This window comes from Aphelocoma coerulescens, chromosome 6, assembly GCF_041296385.1.
Source record: "Aphelocoma coerulescens isolate FSJ_1873_10779 chromosome 6, UR_Acoe_1.0, whole genome shotgun sequence".
Lineage (NCBI taxonomy): Eukaryota > Metazoa > Chordata > Aves > Passeriformes > Corvidae > Aphelocoma > Aphelocoma coerulescens.
The window spans coordinates 7692254-7711665 of record NC_091020.1 but is presented as its reverse complement, the minus strand read 5'-3'; the positions used below and the strand labels follow the sequence as shown (position 1 = coordinate 7711665).

Below are 19412 nucleotides of genomic sequence, written 5' to 3'. Positions count from 1 at the left end.
AGTCCTGGCTTTCATACCATGGTTTCCTGCTTACTCCTGTCCTCCTCTTGTTTCTGCTTGCTCTGCCTCTGAGTTGTCAATCCTTTTATTCTGTAGCATAAACACTGTGCTGGGCTGCACCCTCTGTCTCAAGGCCTGGTAAACTCAATGCATCTGCAAAGAGCTTGGATAACTTACCATCAATAAATTAGCTGAAAACCTGCTTGCTCTGACAACTACAATGTAAACATATCCGGTGTGTCCTACCACTGCAATGTGATACTCTCTCCAAGTTTATGTGAATCATCTCCCCAGTGACTGTGAAGAGAACTGGAAACCATTGTCTGTTTACTGATTATTGGAGCTTCCTTACCAAAAAAGTACAAACACAAAAAACTGTCTTTACTGAAACAACTTGGGAACCCCTCTGTAACTTTACTGTAAACCAGACATAAATATTTAACTGTACCTATGTTAAACTTTATTTGGATTTTGGGCTCTGCCACTTAAAGAGCTTACAGCAAAGATTGCCAGAAGGCTCAGGATGCTGTGTTACAGTAGGTTTGCAGCCCAAGTGTCAGGGTTGTGCTCCTGTGCTCACCCAGAGGCAGAGTTGTGCAGGGCCAGCATTTGGGATGGTTGCAAACCTCATGGTAATAGCTGGACTTAGAGGGGCTTTCAACTCTGACATCCAGCCTCCATCAACTGCCTTATGTAACAAGATCTAGCTTCCAAACCCTTGCTATCTACTTCAATGTGAAGTACTCCAGCTTGTCCAATAATCATTACAGCAAGTAATGGAACAACTAGAAAAATTATAAAAACAAATCTTCAGTAGATAAATGTGTGTTACATCCCTGACCTGAAAACAGGACAAGGAAGGTTCCTTACTCTCACGTGACGCTTCTAATGCCACATACCCACACAGCAGGTCATGTCCAAGGCCCTATGGAACTCCTGTACCATTTTGTGAGCACCAGGATTTCATTTACTTTCAATTGCCATTGTCTGTGGCTTTTTCCCTACCTGAGGAAGACTCCAGAAACTTGTCACAAATAACACTCCTTACCCAACATGGTCAGGCTGGGACATTTTGACAGTCTTAGAGAGCATCTGCTGCTGAGCACAAATCAGGCATCAGATGTGTCCTGCTAGCAGCAGCTAGAGTCATGTGGGAGCACCACAGTCAGTCAGATGAACAGCTCCTCATAACTGCTGTCAATATTTAGAAACATTAATACAATATTTGAACAAGACAGAAAAAGTTTCTTTATAGCATTTGAGCCCTCGACAGTTGGTGTTATCCTTATTTCACAAGGGATGGTCATAAGACTTGCTGTTACAACAGGCCAAAAAGATGCATGAGTAAGGCAAGGAGAACACTCCCCTTTGAAGGTTATAAAGTGCAAAGTGCATCTTTCATGCACTGGTTTCCTTTAACCTATGGAATCCCTCGGCTCAGAAACACTGGATGAAAAAGTCTGTGCATCACACATCCAAGTAAGACATCAAACAGCAAATTCCTACCAGCATGTTTCAGCCCATGCAATCCCACCTTAGAATCATGGAATCATTAAGGTTGGAAGTGATTTCCGCAATCGAGTCCAAGCTTTGACCAAACACCACCATGTCAACTGAACCACAGCACTAAGTGCCACGTCCAGTTGTTTTTTGAGCACTTCCAGGGATGGCAACTCCACCATGTCCCTGAGCATCCCAGGATTCCAATGCTTAACCACCCTTTCAGTGAAGAACTTCCTCCTCATATCCAGCCTGGATCTGCCCTGGCACAGCTTGAGTCTATGTCCTCTCATCCTACTGCTGGTTTTCTGGGAGAAGAGGCTAACACCCACCTTGCTACAGCCTCCTTTCAGGAAGTTCAGAGCAATAAAGTCTTCCCTGAGCCTCCTTTTCTCCAGGCTAAAAAAACCCCCAAGACAGTGAGAGCAGGAGAGAGGCTGAACCACCAGCCCAGTGACTTCAATCTCAGAAAACCCAGTGCCCTCACACACATAGAGCCCCAAGTCACTGATTTAGATGGCATTCAGACAATGCCACTGGAGAACTTGCAACTGGCTCGCTCTGGTAGGCACAGACGGGTCTGCCTCAGAAATCTTGTAGCATGTTCGTGTCCAGTCTAAACTCATTTGGAGAGTTTCTGACTAGGGGTTGCTTTGATCCTCTTGCCCCTTACAACAGTTGAACCTGAAAAGCTTTTGCTTTTTGGTTAGAAATTAGCCCACCTCTACCTTGGATTCACAAGGCTTTGGAGAAGCTACTGTTGTTTCAGCTGGTTGGTCTGTTTTTTTCTCTGAGCTAACTCATGTACTAAAGACAACTACCAACCATTTTCAGCAGGAATTCAGGGTGCTTCCTGGAAGGAAGCAGTCCTGCCTTGAACTGTGGGATTGCCAAAGTCAGAGCACGACATGAGACCGAAGGCCAAGGCTCAGCAATGGGGTGTGATTTTCAGAGGGTTAAGGGTGGGCTTGGAGTGAGCTTTTCAGATTCTTCTCTTAGGGATGAGCCTGCGTCAGAGAAAGGTTATTCCCTCACTGACTCATGGGGATTACTTTTAGGTAATGGAAAGTCCCTCTAAAGAGCCACAGGATCTGCAAGGATACTAAAAGGATTTGAGAGTCTTTGAGGCAGAGAAAACAGTGTTCATTTGACCAAAGAGAAAAGGACCTTCCTTACTTGGTTATACTTATCTGTGCACTTCAGAAGTAGTTGAAACACTGGAGAAAGTTTCTTTTAAATATCTCTGCAAGGGCTTGCAATTTATTTTTAACACACAAAGCATTCCTGTACAGTTAATACTTGTGCAAACTGACACTTGCATTTCCTCGTCCATTTTCTTACTGCTGTTTTCTCCTCTCTGACCTCCCCATATGGTCATTAAAGGCAGTCACTATAATTTGACAAAAAATCCAACTGGCACAGATTTCATATGCAATAAGATGGCATCTTAATAACCAGGTTGGGGTTTTCATAGGGAATGCCATTGCTTCAAGTTGCAGAAATGTTTTTTCTTAAATATTATTTTATATATCCACCACTAAGGAGAATAATCTTAGAGGAGATTTACCTTAGTTAACAGAGTTGAAGCAAAACAGATTTACAAAGATGAATTGCAAATTTGAATATGTCAACAGTGAATTAAAGCTGCATTTGCAGAAGATAATTATTTCCCTCCAAGGGACGTTTTCTTCTTTAGGGTAGGCTGACAAACCACCTTAAGTTTCTACAGTCCAGAGATGGAAAACATCCTTAATGGCTTCCGCTAACCTATCTTTGAAGTCGTGCAGTAATTATGCAACTGCTCTGGAAACGGGAGAGGAGCAGCCAGGAGCCCTGCTTCTGAGCAGAGCACTTGGGAGAGGAAAAACAAACAAAAAAGTCTTTGCTGAATCCTTGCTCTTTGTTGAGACTTCCCCCACCTCAGCCTTAGGCCAACTTGGACTGGAAAGCTGCAGCAAGTGTCAGGCTTTCTGTGTCTATTCTATTTTTGGGGATTTGTTGTGGAAGAAGAAAGTGAAGCCTGAACACCATGTGAGCAACTTTAATACGAGAGCATAACTGCCAGGAAAACAATTCCCTGGCTCCCTCTTCCCCTGTGGGAATAAGGGTGCTGTGCCTTTCATTGAACTCGGAGATCTGGGGCTTGGAGGAAGTGTTCACTTTAGAAACCACTGTGACAGTTTCAAAAAGGTGTGGATGTCAGCTAATTTCACAGCCCACTCATCCATTTGGAATTTGCAACCAAACTCAGTCATCATTTCTGCCCTTCTAAGTCCCAAACAACTTCATTGTAGGTATTTCATTCGTGGGAACAACAGCTGACCCACAGTGTCAAGGTAAGGGCTAATTTCAGCCCTCAACATATCCAAGTATTTTGGAAAACTTACCGAAGGTTGACCGATGTTTGCTGAATCACATCATAACAGATTCCTTGCAATAATAAATTTTAAGTAAAATCAGGTGGCAATTCATAAATGCAAGTGACAGTGCTGTCAAAAAATAAAAACATTACAAGCTCTTTTTTTTTTCTCCAGAACAGGTTTTAAACCAGGAATTTGGAAGAAAGGAAATAGCTGAAAAGCATGTGTGAATATGGAAGTTGTACTGTCAGCAGCAGATGACAGTAGAACCTTCTCAAGTTCATTATCATCTGTAAATTACAGGCTGTTTGTACCATTAAAGTTAAAACCGTAAAATTTAGTTCTGCACTGGTAAATGAAAGATTTTATGACATTGCTAAAATGCAATATGGACCAAAGAGCAATATTTGTAAGAGAAGCAAGGAGCAAGCAAATAAAACTGGCAGCATGTTAACAAAAAACCCCAAACAACCAAAACCCACCCAAAAAACCCCAACCATCACAATGAAACACTCAAACTGAATAATGAAGGCAAGAGGATTAAATATCTTTTCATGACAGTATAAACTATTCAAGATGTGAATTTTGCAGCCTGAAAGACTATCTCAGTCACAAGCAGTTGTAACAGTGTACAGTTTATTCAACATTGAATGGCTCGAGCTAGTAAATCTTTAGCAAATCTTGAGCAAACTTTATTACTATCACGAGGCATCCTGACTAATCAATCAAACATTAGTACTTTTGGGGAAAGAAACTGGCCTGCTTTTAAAGTTGTCTTCCAAGAGGCAACCTGGGAAAACAGAAACCTTTTTAACAGAAACATGAAACTGAGAAATAGTTTCAGAATCAGGATGAGAGTTCTGTAATGACCGAGTAAAGTGAAAGTATTTGGAAAAACCCAAGCTCTAACTGTAACACAAGTACTGCAATGTGGCCCCTTTCCTGTTAGAAAACAAGCTGAATTTCCCGCTCACGCTAGGCCATGCAAAAACAAGTGTTCTGCTCACTCTGTGTTCTCTTCACCCTTGTTATCCCTCTCGTGCACCCAAACTGTCTTCATGTATTGCCATAATGATTCGTTTCATTATTTGAATCAACTGGTAGGACATTAATGGTATTTCTAACCCCATTTGCACATGTATAGAGATTGCCCCAGGGGGAAAAAAAAATCTCTAGAAGAAAAAAAATAAGATTATGCTCCAGACAAGCTCAGCAAGGTTATTGCTGTCAAGAGACCACATGTTCCCACGAATCTAAGTAAGATTTCAGCTGGAATTACAGTTAATACAAATTTTAGTGCAAAGGGCCATCATTTCGGTTAGGTGGATTCCTAAAATATACCATAAAAGAGAAGCCAAAGCTTTACCATGCAATCTTGACTCACACAAATTGTTCTTGCAATAAATTGCCCCTTAAATCAGGGAGACTGCTGCGACAAGGGCACAGAATTCCTGGGAGCATCTCTGGGAAGTTCTTGAAATGGTTAATCAAAAAAGATAGGTTTCCCTCTTAATTCAGACATTAATTTCAGTTGCATGGTGTCAATACATATATATTTAATAGTAGGGGATGCTGTAGTCCAGACAGAAGTTTTTAAAAGAAATGGAATGTCTTTTCAAAATATGAAACAGTTAACTTGAAACCCCTCAATTACCTTCAGAAACTAAAAGCATTAAAAATGCTTCATTAACACTCAAGACAACAGCTAGACTAATCCTTGAGTTCCTTAATAGTATGAGGAATGCAGTAATTTTTAACAGGTTTAATGCCTTGGTATGTTATCATGGCTAACACTTGTTTTGGACAGAAAACCCAAGAAAATATTTTAAATAAAACTTACGAGAGTTACTGGTCTCTATGTATGCTGTGTAAAAATCTGTGTGCAGGAAAAGTGACTAAACAATTTTAAAATGATACAGAACCATGTCCCAGTTACCAAAAGCAACACAGAGGATATTAAGTTTAAAAGCTGCAATCACTTTAATCATTCATCTACAGAAACTCATTTCTAGCTACAGTTTCTGTGGAAGTCAAGATTTTGCAAATATATACCACTGCAGCTGGAGATTTCATCATATTAGGAGCTTAATTTCTCTACTGCCAAGCCTGCTCCAGTTTCCACCTTACCCACACTCAGCTACAAGTGTGGATGGAAGAAGGCCCCGTTACACTGCTCCACCCACAGCTTCGGATCCACCCTGTGGGTACCTTGGGGTAACTGAGCATGGTGCCACTGCCCCATGGCAGGCAGGTACCCTGGAAGGGGAAGAACAACACCCAGAGGGCAGTTAATTAAAAAACAAAAAAATTTAGAATCATAGGATATTCTGAGTTGGAAGGGACCCACAAGGATCAAGTCCAACTCCTGGCCCTGCACAGGACACCCCAAGAATCACATCCTGTGCTCAAGAACATTGTTCAAGCATTTTTTCAACTTTGTCAGGCTGGGGGCTGTGACCACTGCCCTGGAGAGCCTGTTCAGTGCCTGACCACTCTCTGGGGAAAGAAACTTTTAACATCCAACCTAAATCTCCCCTAACTCAGCTTCAGGCCATTCCCTCAGCTCCTGTCACTGTCACCACAGAGCAGAGATCAGTGTCTGCCCCTCCTCTTCCCCTCACAAGGAAGCTGTGACTGCAGTGAGGTCTCCCCTCAGTCTCCTCCTGTCCAGGCTGAACAGACCAAGCGACCTGAGCCCTGCTCCTGGCATGGCTTCCCCTCTAAGGTGCTCACCACCTTCACAGCCCTCCCTTGGACACTTTCCAATAGCTTTGTATCTTTCCAATAACCATCCAGTGTTTTTCACATCAAAACAAGTGCAAAAATTCACTTATAAGTGATGCAAAACAATTTGCCTAATGTGGTGATGCAGATTAGCAATCTGCATATTCCAAAGAAAGTCAGGTATCAGTCACAGCTAAACTGCAAAACTGCTTCATGTTATTAGTTTTATTATTAGTTTTTTATTAGTTTTAATTCTTTCCTCTGTGTCATAGGTTAGCAAGGATAAGAAATAAGCAGAAGTAGGTATCAGTGTTGAAGAGGTACAGAAAAATTAGGATGATTTTTATGAAGTGTGGAAAAACAAAGTTGTCACAGCAGATCTAAAATTCCCATCTCAAGGCAGAAAGATAGAAGCATTTATTTTTGACCTCTTCTCCATTTATTTTTTGCTGTTGACAGCCAAGATAGCGTTAAAATTCACTACAGAAGTACAACCTGTTTCATTCAGCACTGTCAAAAAGCACTCAGATCCAGAATGGCAAGAGCCCAGCTCACAACACTGCTTTTTCACACCAGATCGAGGGGGCCTTCAGCAACAGGAGGAAAGCCAGAGTGTGACTATAGGGACTGAGGGAGAAAGGAGGTAGCAGCGTCTACTTCCTAAGTTCAGCCCCAAAAGTGCCAGATGGTCACACCACAGATACTTGAGACTCCCACAGATCCCTGTTCTGGTTTCATTAAATTCACAAGCCAGGCTATGTTCAAGGCTTAAGAGAAAAAAAAGTACAGGACGTGGTGCAGAGCATTTTCACTAATACCCAGGATTTGGAACACAGAGGACTCATCCACAGTCCTGAGGCGCAAAAATAGTGTTTTCTGCATCCAAGTGAACTAACAGTCTTTATACATACCTTGAGTCTCCATCTGGGAAATGCAGGACTGACTTCAACTTCTTTTTGCTTCTGTAGCATGGCTGTACTGTGTGCTTTGAAAGGTATGGAATGGCCTCAAAAGCACGTGAAACAGACTGAGATCCAAGCCAGCACCTTTACATTCAGCAAGGATTAGGCTTATTAAAATTGCTTGCCGTGAAATGCATCATTCTTTCTCTCACTCTCAGCAGTTTACCAGGATTTCTAAGTTAACCCATGCAATGCTGGGAACATATTTTCCTTTATAAAGGGGTACAAGCACTAGAAGAAATAAAAAAGAACCATCTAAAGGGGAGAGCATCTGGACAAGGCAACCTGAATTTAAACCAATCACATGTATCATCTTTCCCTTTTCTTCTGCTCTTCTTAAAGTGCCCAAGTGGCTCATTTCTGTTCAGACAAATGTCAGAAAACAAAGGACACGCACAAAGACAGACGGCATCAGCACAGCTCATTCCCCCAGTCCACAGACCCACCAGCCATGGCAGTCACAGACGGGCAGGACAAGTGCTTGCTCAGCATTTGCAGCAGGGAGTGAGGAGAATAAAGGCTTTTTAAGAAACACTGCCTGTGTTCCAAGAACAGAGTAAGACGGATCAGCTAGGTTAGCATTCGCTGAAATACACCCGTGGCCTGGCACCCAGGAATTTGCAGCCATCAGAATAGAAGGATTTTACTGGTCAAAGTGGAAGAGCATGCTCTCCATTGCAGGCTGAGGCCTGTGCTGACTTGAGCAGAGCAGCAGTCACAGAGAGAGGCCAGAGTGGCAGCTGAGCAAGACAGACACAAGTGGATTCAACCAACAAGTTTAGCAACACTCAAGACACTGAATGCAGGATAAGTTTAAGTAGCGCTGAGACTTTCAGATCTGACCCCAGAAACTTGGCAAAACAGCCAGATACAGCAAGTAATACTTAGAAAAGCTACTGAGTATATCACAGGTGAGCTCTGTGCTAAGCTGACGAATGAAAGCACATAATAAAAATGTGACAAAATCAGAAACATCAAAAGGGATGGCACAACAAAGTACTCACAGAATTTACACAAATACATACAATTTAAAGTTTACAACTGGTTCATGCTTTAAAATCATTAAGTATAATAACTGATTAAAGTTTTAGTAAGAAAATATGTCAAAACAGCAAGAATTATGGTGGATTCTTAATAGGAAATAACTGAATCCATCAATCATAGAATGACTTAATTGAACAATCAGGTGTGATTACAAGACAATCATGAAAAGCTGAAAAAGAGCACCTGATCCCATGACCTTTACTACTACAAAGGCATAGGAAAAGCACTCTTTTCTCAGCTACAGAATATACAGCACACCCCTTAGCATAGGCAAGGAAACATTTTTTGCCTTCTCTCTTTCTCACAGTTGATAGCAGATTAGAAAAATAGCTGTCCTGCCATATACTGCTTTTGACTCAGAACACATAGGATGTTTTTCTATAACTTTGTACAAATACACATCTCTATACATTTCTCAGTTCCTATGAACTGAGAAAAAATGGTAAAAAGATGAAACTCTGTTCTTTTCCTAACCCCCTCCACCGTCCCAAGGAAAAGTACCCTCAAGGTAAAAAGACCAAAAATACTGCAGGTTTTTGCTGTGGCAATAAAAAGCCTGAACTCTTATGGAAGGCAGCTGTTAGAGGTTAAACAGGCATGTTTAATTCAGACAAGTACTCTGGAATTTCCCCACAATAATAATTTAAGAAATATAGCTACATTCTTCCAAGACAGAAGCAAAACTGATGGAGTCAAGCATGCATTGTACTTTGAATCTCCACCTAATTCAAAGTGAGGAGCACCTCCTATGCAAACTTTATTATGTGAACAGGTTATTCCCCAGGTTACACACAGACATCGAAACAGGAATGGCCCAACTAGAATCAAAGACAGCAAAAACAAAGACAAACACGTATCTTTCTCTGACCCCCAGTTCTCATTTTTCTTCCTCTTTTTCCCAGTGATGACAGGCTGACAGAGAGAAGGAAATATACATCCACCCAGTAGTCTTCCATACGAGTAAATACAAAAAAAAATCAAGTGTTTATTGGAAGTCTGCATGAAGGCACAGATGAGCTTGATTACAGACACATTGTAACAATTACAAATATATGTAAACACCTTGAGATATACAAAAAAAGCAATAATACAGCTAGTACAGGAATAAAATGTAACCTGCTAAAGAAAAAAAACTTCTTTATATCTGAGATTCTTACAATAAGCTCTGATCCACACCAACACAGTCTAACGCTCTTAAAGTCACCACCTGAATTCATGCTCAACAAATCTGCACTCTGGCCATTGTTTGATCCAAATTCAAACAAGCTTCCTTCCCTAGGATCAGAAAAACATAGGAACAAACAGCTAGACACCCAACCAACCTATAATGAGGCTTCATCGATTCTCTAAATATACAAGAGCAATCACCAAGGTACTGAAATTAAATATAAGCTTCAGAAAAGCTCAAGGATGCTTGTTCCACTTGCATTTGAGGAAATTGCTGTATTTCTGCAGGAAAGGAACAGTCTACAGCTGTCAGGTGATTTTTTTCTTCCTCCACAGGAGGCTTAGATTTCATCTGAAACACCTGCCAAAACAAAAGTCAGCAATCACAAACTAAAGTGCCTTGGACAGCTTAGGTTTTACCACTAGAATAAAACATCTCAATTTATAGATACAGCATTAAGTTTTATCATGAGAAAACCCACCTTTGCACATAGAAGACTACTTCCAATAGCTCTGTGGAAAGGGGAAATGCTTTTTGTAGTTTTTTGTTGTTGCTGTATTTTAATTAGATACCAATGCCATGAACTTAAAGAACTGCAACACAGCATTTTTTCAAAGGAAATCACACCAAAAAAAAGGCCTCCCCAAAATAGTTTTAGTACAGGCAATCCCTGGGCCTAGACAAAGAGCACTCTGAGCAGCTATTTACTATAGGGATACAATTTTCACAAACTCAACCCTCAGCCATCTGTCCTAACTCTTCACTCCTCCTCTACAAAAGCTTTATAATCCCTGGAGCCCCATTCCAGCGAGGAAAGGCTCCCACCCAGGTAATACATGCAGAACAAAACCTAACACAGCTACAACATTTCTGCTGACCCTGTGGCCACATTATCCCAACTGAAAGATGAGGTAGTACTTTTCTTTGGAGCCCAACTAGTGGAACAGGCACAAGCACTCTTCTCCCTAAAGTAGCAGCAGCTGTCTGTAATCAGCGCCAAACTCCACAGTTTATCTCCTCTTCAGGATACACCTCTAATCCCAAACCAGCTGCTTAGAAAAATAAATCATTATATGAGCACACACTCCCACTTTAACTGCATCATAAAGGCCACGGTCTGGCATATTCAGTGACTTCCTCCTGTCTACAAGTGGCATTGACTCAACCTCTGCTTGTACTGGGGCTAATGGTTGTAACCCAAAAGGAACATGAAGGATCCTGAGTACTTATTATAGTGAGATGTGGAATTCTAAATAATTTAAAATTTTAAGAACCTTAATCCAAATTTAAAAAAAAAAAATGCTGGGAGAGGAATTCAGCTTCTCAGGGAACTGAGGAAACCAGATTGTCTCTATGGATATAGTCCATTTGGTATTTAGGGACTCTGTTTGCCCTCTCTTCAAGACAAGAGATCTTTCCTCTCAAGGAGGTTGTTGTAACATATGCATGTATTATAGTTTTATAGCTTACACTCATAAACCTTCTGGTTTCTTATGAGATGGCTTGAACTGGAGAAATATGTTCTGCATAGTCCATGCTCTGTAGACTCCCAAGGATCAAAAAGAAATAGATTGCCATGACTGAAAAAAAGGAAACATCAAAAAGAGTTGAACAGCATTAGAACTTGTACTGCTTGTAAAACTAAGCATTAGGATCAGAAAAAACAGCGTAAAACTTAATCAAGGTCCCTGGCTGCATCCTCTTAGCAAGCAATAATCGATACTGAGGATGAGAGACCATGTTTCTTTGACTGACAAACTACTCAAGGCTTTTATTTGTCTCCATGATCAGTTTCCATTTATTTAACAAAATATACAGAGTCCATATACTCTCCTGTCAGCAGTGCAACTTGCACAGATCCCAGGAAGCGTTCTCTTGTTTTCATTGCTTCCAAGACTGCATTTTTCATTCAGCTGAAGTGCATAGGGATTCCACCCAGGCAGCTGGGTTCCTAAATGAAAACATTTTAACAGAAAAGGAATCCTGTTCTGCTCAGCTCCAGTACAGTGATTGCCAACAGAAAAGCACTAACACTTTCTGGAAAAACTCTTGATGTACTTTCTGCCCTTGGGAATATGCTCTCAGAAGAGTACATGTAATTAAAACAGTCTTATCTGGCTTTTGACTGCAAGACTATCTCCAAACAGTCCCACATCTTCTTCCAAAGAACTTCTGTGGAACAAATAGTGGATAAAATAAACTCTTAATGTTCTACAGAGTATCAGCTGCATTCCAGTGTCCAAGCCAGATCCCTTGAGAGAAAATACAAAAAGAAAGCTGCTTGATTGTCAGAGAGGAAAGCACTGGTGAAACAGCTAAAAGGTAGATTTTTTTTTTTTTTTTTTTTTAATCTTTAGCTGTAAAGGGGTACGCTCACAAAATGCTCCACACACAGCTAAAAATTGCTTCTGTGGCCCTACACAACTAGTGACAATGCAGTGTGCAACTGAGAGGCATTAGTGATGAAAAGGATGACAGAAACCCACCCATGTGCTTCTGAGACAAACAAAGCACTTAAGCCCTCAGAGTGAGCTGGACCTCACTGTCAAGTGAGTTTCTCCAGTCTATAGATCTGATAAAATCACAGCTGCAGAATCATAATTCATGACTATCATTCACAAGGAAAACTGAAAATTCATTTACATTTATTAGGAGATGGTTGTGCACAATTTCTCATCTTATTCAAAAAGTCTACAAATAGAGTTTAACACTTCTGATTGCAAGCAAATGTTTGTTCAACGTTCTCAGTTTGGTAAGGCCAACTTAGTGCCTTGTTACACTTTCAAGGTTTAGTATACATTTGTCAGTTCTTTACTTCCTTCTGGTAACAGTCCCACTGGAACAGTAAGGAGAGTTCTCTAAGACACTTTATAACAGCAGCTGAACTTGGGTTATGCAAATTCAGTTTTGGAATATGCTTCATATGTAAATTATTCTAGGCAATTTTTCATTTTGAGATCTTAAAACACCGTCAAAGGCTCTTCCTTTTCCACTCACATTTGTGCTACCACCACCATGAGATTGCCCTCTGTAGAGCCGTACATCCAAGGATCTCAAAGCACTTCAGAAAGGAGGGCACAATTTCAAAATCTGGGATACTTGAGCTGGAATCCTGCTTAATAAAGAATATATTTTTTTCTTCGTCTTATGTTTACAAAAGGACAAGCATCAAACTGAGCTGATCCTGTCTTGACCTTAGTCCCACCTTGGACTACCTGTCACTGTCTCCCACACAATCCTTTCACTGATTCAGGAGCTCTGTTTAATTATAATGCTCACAGCTGAGTTTCCTCTATGGAAAGCTGACCATCTGCTATGGTCAATTATTTTCAAATGGAAGCACCGGTCAAATTTTAGGTCTGCCACAATCTTGAGAATCACTTGACCAGAGAGTCACTACAATAATTAATGTAATTTGATAATGCACTTGATCCCATATTGGTTTAAGAAGTGTAATAGACTATAAATGCATTTCTCTAAATTCTCTCAGAGCTGAAACTACATAACTACAGTGAAGAAATTCTAATGTTGCCTTAAGCAGAACATTTTACAACTTTATTTTAACTTACAACTTTGATTTAGAGCACTATTTTCATAAAGATTTTCAGTTTGCAATTCTGACTGAATAGGTGAGCGGCAAAAATGACAATATATGTACAAGTGTTAGTATACTACCAGAATGCTGTACTTCCTTCTTAAAAATGTCCTTAATAAAGCATTAGGCATGTCAAACAAACTTTTGTAAACAAAAGATAAATTACTCATGTTCTGCTCTGATTATAGCCAGATACATATTCTCATAAAATAAACATTCTCTTGTCATTTTCCATGGCCCACATATCCATATATATGAGGTAAACCATTTAAAATTATCAATAATATATAAACCTCAGGAAAAATGTAACCGAGTAACATGTCAATATCAAGAAGTGACGCTTTGTTCCACTGCAAAGTGAAACCAATTTATTTGTGCTAAATGAATGGAAAGAATGTATTCAGAATACATTTCTTTATACATTGTACCGGCTTAGGCTGCTAAATAAGCATTCATTAGTGCCATGTTGTGCTACTTTCTTGTACTCTGTTTCTACCAAGCAATACAAAGTTTTGGCTGTTATGCCAATATACTCCTCTATGCTCATTTCTAACAGACTTTTGAACATTTAAAATACCTGTTCAAACTTTGCTTCAGGGGAATCACAATGAATATATTTTAACAAGAAAGAAATTATCATCAGTTGTTCTCTACAATCACATTGCCTTCTGCAGCAAAAAAATCCAAGAGCACACACTTGAATCAGCTCTCAGTAACCTGTGGGCAGGACCACACTTCCCGACAGTCACTGTGACAGGGCACACGGTATGGGCAGCTTACAGGTTAACAGAAATGTCAAGTGACATCATCAAATCTTAAGGGCCACGAATTGTACATTCCACAGACTCCAACAAGCCAGTTCCCTCAGTGTAAAGTCCTGACTGTACCATACGTTTGAGGTGCTTCTAAACAGGAGAAATATGGATGTGTCCTCTGTGAATTAATCTTATTTGCTATGTAATACCATAGAGTTTGTGTCTTGGGCACTGATTAGGGTGTCTGACTCACTTTTGCACTAGAAGCTGATATTTTAAATGACTGAAACATAGTGCTGATTTCCCATAAGCTTGGTAAACAATGTAATATTTCAGAATTTATGATGTAGCCCATCGTGCCTTTCATTTTCTGCAAATTGTCATGAAAAAATATAAAAAGGTATCCCTTTAATTTTACAAACCTAAAAGCCAGGAAAATGAAGCTTTGGAGCCAAGCAAAACGACATAATGCCGTATTACCAAACAGAGTAGCAAATGTTCCAGCCAGAGAATGGACATACATGTAGTTCAAGTAAACACTGATGGAAAACTTTGTTAAGTTAGTGTTGTAGACCCACAACACTGGCTGCATTTTATACAAACGTTTACAACACAATTAACAGTGAAGCCTATATAACCTCAGTGCAAATAAGTCAAATCCAAATATGCCAAGTAAGCCTTTGGCTTTTAGTAAACTGCTCCGTGTTATGAGTCCACTTCTGACATAGAGACTGCTGAGCACATGCACTAAGGCTGAGAGGAGGGATGCACTGAATGCTGAAAACTGGCTGCCTGCGACGCTGCGGGTTGGCCCGGAGGTTGCACAGGAGGTGGAGGTGGTGGCGGAGGTGGCTGCACGGGGGTCTGCGTGTTTGGAGAAGGAGGAGGAGTGGGACGTTTAAATTTGTCAGGGCTGTTACTTCTTCGTGGTGAAGGCCTCTGCAGAACAAATATTGAAATTATGTTTAACACACTCCACAACAATGTTAGGTGCAAGTCCTCTAATCTTGGCAAAGGACAAAAAAAAAAAAATCACACAAAAAAGTCTGAACAATTATGCGGGAAGAAGAAATTTCAAAACATTGCAGGAGTCACAATACAACTTCTACATAAAATAAATGTTCCTCTGAAATGGAGCAGCAAAGGAAAGGGGAAGTACTCTTGACGTCAAAGAGAACATGCATTCCTTCCTGTTAGCTTGCAGAAAATGAACACAAGACATGTCCTGCAGATATGTTTACCCATGATGACCAGCAACCTAAAAAGAAATGAGATGCTGCAGGCACAGCACCTCCCAGCTGTGCCTGCCTAACCAGTAGGTGCCGATAAGCTTTAACTTCATGCTGCTGGCACATGAGGTTCAAGTATGTGGTACCTGAGCGTGGGTGGGAATGTTTTGAACTCCGCCCAGAAGCTCTAGCCCACACACTGGAGCAAAACCAAAGCATAATACAAGTTGCTCTTTGGAGAACAAAAAACTGCAGAACACTGCAGGAGTGAAGCATTTGTTAGAGACCCCCTGAACAGAAACCACAGATTTTCAACAACTGGTACATTTAAACAGAAAGATTAAAACCCCACTTTATCTTTACAAAATGGGAGGCAGGAGGGGAAGGATGATCTTTAATGTTAACAATGCAAAAATATAAATTACACTGCACAACTCTAACTTCTGCACTTTTGAAATAAAAACGCTTATTACTTACCAATCCAATTAGCATTAATCAAGAACCTCATGGCAAGACAAACCACCCACCCATAATTAATAATCAATCTCAGGTGGTCAGCTCTGGGGAAAAGCATGATTACAGTTCTATACCAAATGTACTAAAGGTAAAGTCAAATTTATTCTGTAACGGAGATCAAAAATGAAGAGTCAAGAATGAAACTGCAGTTTAGTAAATCAAATATATTGTATCTATTTTTCTGCACAACTATGTACAATAGATTCAAGTTCTATGCAAAATCCAAGGGATTCTTGACAACTGACTGATGCCTCTGAAACACTTAATATCATTTATTGCATTTGCATACATCTAATAATATAAGGGGACCTGGTATCAGCATTGAGACAAAGCCAAGAGCTGCTGGTCGACACCTTTCTCTGAACAATTAGTATTTTGTCCCGAAGATGAGCTTTTTCATAATGACTCAATTCATTTACAGTTGCAGAAAGAGTAGTATTCCACAGGGACCGAAGAGAGCAAGTTCCTTGAAAAACTCATTCATAAAATTAGTTTCCATGTTTTCCAGAAGCATAAAGAATCTTCCTGTGACTAACTCATGTGACACACAGCCACAGGCTGAACCCTGACCAGAATTCTACTTTCCTGCTGAGCTCCAGCTTCCTTTCTGTTCTATCTACCATTATAGTGTTCCCACCCACCTTTACTCAGGGAGATTGTAACAATTACCATTACACACTCACCTAAACCAGAAGCAGCTATATTTTACCATTGGACTAAAAATTCTATCAAATAACTCTTTTACATCTGAGAATGACAAATATAAGCGGAAACCTTGAAGAATATTTACATACTTCCATACCTGCCGAGAAAAATCAAAATGGTCTTGATACAACAACCATAAGGTATTTTGCCAAATGGTTAATATTTAAGCTCTGTTTGCTCAATAAACTCCACAAATATTTAGAAGAAACACGATGAAGCGGAAATGCATCAAACATCGCAGGTAAAAAGGAAATAAATTCAGTTGAAAGATATGAGAAATTGCCCTAACAAATGTTTATATTAACTTTCTTCTTTGCCAATGAGAATAGAAAATAAGAGTTAACTGCCTGTTACAGTGACATGATGGTAGCATTGTGTGTCATCCTGAAGAAAACCTGAGCTTGAAGCAACCTCAGATGACTCATCCGTCAGATGGTGGAGACTAGGAGAAAAATGAAAGCAATGTTTTTACTTCCTGGGATAGGCTTAGTAGCTTAGAACATCACTTTTCACACCCTGCCTGCTGATCCATAAGATGATACCTATTACTGTCCTTAAGATGATAATACATCCTATTCTTTTGCAGAAAACAAGGCTCTCCAAAAAGAATCAGTTTCTGAGGGGTGAAGAGGAAAATCAGGGTTGAAGAAAGCAGCAATAGATGTCTTGGAGTAAGGAGACAAAAACAAACATTTACAAAAATGTTTTGCAAAAAAGCTTAAGGAAAACCAATCATAACTTCCAAAAACCAAACTATATTGGTAACAAGTATTTACTATTTTAAATACTTACTGTAATACCATGGGATGGTCCCATATGTTGCACATGAAGGCCTGGGGAATTGTAGTAAGACATTCCAGCTCTAGTCAGTGAAGTTGGTGGTGTGAAACCAACTGTGTGACTTGCATATGACAGACCTAAAATTGGTAAAACAAGGCAACATCAACATTCTCATTTGATATTAGAAACTGAAGTGTGGGGGGTTTTTTAGATTTTTTGGTTCTGAATCAGTGATAGTCTAAAAACTGGTAAATGCTGCAGATTAGACATCTAGAAAATACTAATTGTACTGAGAAGTGTGATGCAAATTTATTTTCTTTTCCTGTAGCATACTACCATACGTTTCAAACATACATTACACAGTGTTAAACATAACTTTTCACTTAAGATAAATGGTGTGAGGCTCCCACGGTAGCTTAGTTCTAGTCTGTAAGTATTTCTATTCAGCCTTCCACTTCTCCAGAGAGGAAATGGCTCCCTGAACTACATATAGTCTGAAGAAGCAAAGAGGTTGTGCCTGGAGAAGCCATCTAGCACTGGGCCACAACGAGGTTCCACAAAAAAACTGGATGTAGGTGGCTCCTCCAAGGCATACCAGATCTGCACCGAGGATTCCTCTTTTTCAGCCTCAGCATTTTAAAGACCTTTGGGGATGGGAAATTAAAACACGCTGGGAAGGAAATGTTACTAGCTGGACTAGGCTAGCAAATAACATTTAAAATTACAATTTGTTTTATCTACATTAAGGAAAGCCTATTATTCAAAATTCCAAATATCTACTTCTTTCATCTAAATATTCCCTTCCTGTAAGAACTCAATTATAAAAATGCAGAGTTCCCATATAGCTCTATTTAACCAAGGTAAACTGAAACAGCAACTGCCAAATGCTTCAAGTTCAGACCTTAAAGTGTACTGAACAGTTAGAGTTTCTCAAAAGAGCGCATTTTCCAAAACCTTTTGCTTCTTTCTGCTTTCTGACAAAAATATCATAAGGAAGGAGACAGGACTTTTCTCAGCTGTTTACAATTAGACTCAAGCAACTGCTTTGGAGAATAATGACTGAAAAACACTTCTGAAGGCATATTAAACTTTTATGACACCAGTTTTCACACTTCAACACTAAACCAACACAGATCAGTGTCCCTGCACCAACACCCAGCATCACCCCTGACTGCACACATCTGTGTCTCTGCCTACAAGAGATGAGACGAGATCTTGGGGAGAAAACAGACCAAACCTCAGATCACTAATGAAGTCATACAAACAGACTCCCCTTGCTTCTTTCAGTTCTGTTTGGTTCTGTTACAGCCTCAGTGTATGTCTGGTGCAAATTACGAGTTACTCCACTGGAATCCCTGCCACTACAAGAGTAACAACAAAATTAATCTGCCTTTTGGCTACACAATCTAATTAGCTGTAGAGCACATGTGTTGTATGTAAGTGCTTTTGTCAGCCAGCACAAGGATAGAAACAAGTCAATGTCCAGGCAAGTGACATGGCAGCCAGTCAAAGGTAAAAGCCTAGAAATAATGGGCAAAACAGAGCCACCTTTGTAACATGACAATTTTGAATTCCTTTGGGATAATCCAGCTCCACAAGCTTGACAAATGCAAGTCTACATGGCAGCCAAATATGAGCAGTGCACATACATTCACAGGGTAGCTCATCTCTGCAGCCCCAAACCTAGCTGCAAAGCACAGAACAGTTTATCTACACTGAAGACTAACTGGTAATTAGAACAACTAATCCCCAGCTGTCTAGGAGCAGCAGTAATTACACTATCTTCAAAGTTCCATGCACGGTGCTAAAAATCTCAGCAGTATCTCAGCTTCAAAGTCTTCAAAAGTAGCATGCCAAGCCATGCAGGCACAAAAGACTCTGGGATTCAGAAGACAGAATCTGATCCATTAAACCTGACCAGCTATCCATATAAAACCATAGCATTTCTAACTGGTTACAAATTCTGTTTCCACAAAATCAAGGGACATCATTTCCCAAATGAAACACGCCAAGTCATGCAAATGCCTGATGCAACATACAGCTCTTTTATTATTCTGTGCTGATACTTTTGAAA

At 40.1% G+C, this 19412-nt stretch overlaps 1 protein-coding gene across 2 annotated transcripts in view; it reads right to left on the bottom strand.

The window, feature by feature from the left end:
- Nucleotides 1-9555: 9555 nt before the first annotated feature.
- CCDC6 (coiled-coil domain containing 6) overlaps nucleotides 9556-19412 on the bottom strand; it is a 51203-nt gene continuing 41346 nt past the window's right edge. The window contains exons 8-9 of one of the 2 annotated variants that reach the window (XM_069019102.1): nucleotides 17351-17475; nucleotides 9556-15047 (exon numbers count right to left, since the gene is read on the bottom strand). In XM_069019102.1, coding sequence (XP_068875203.1) covers nucleotides 14856-15047; nucleotides 17351-17475 — 317 coding nt within the window. In that variant the 3' untranslated portion in view covers nucleotides 9556-14855. Of the gene's footprint in view, nucleotides 15048-15070; nucleotides 17001-17350; nucleotides 17476-19412 lie in introns of those variants that run through there. The other variant, XM_069019103.1, reaches the window with a different exon arrangement.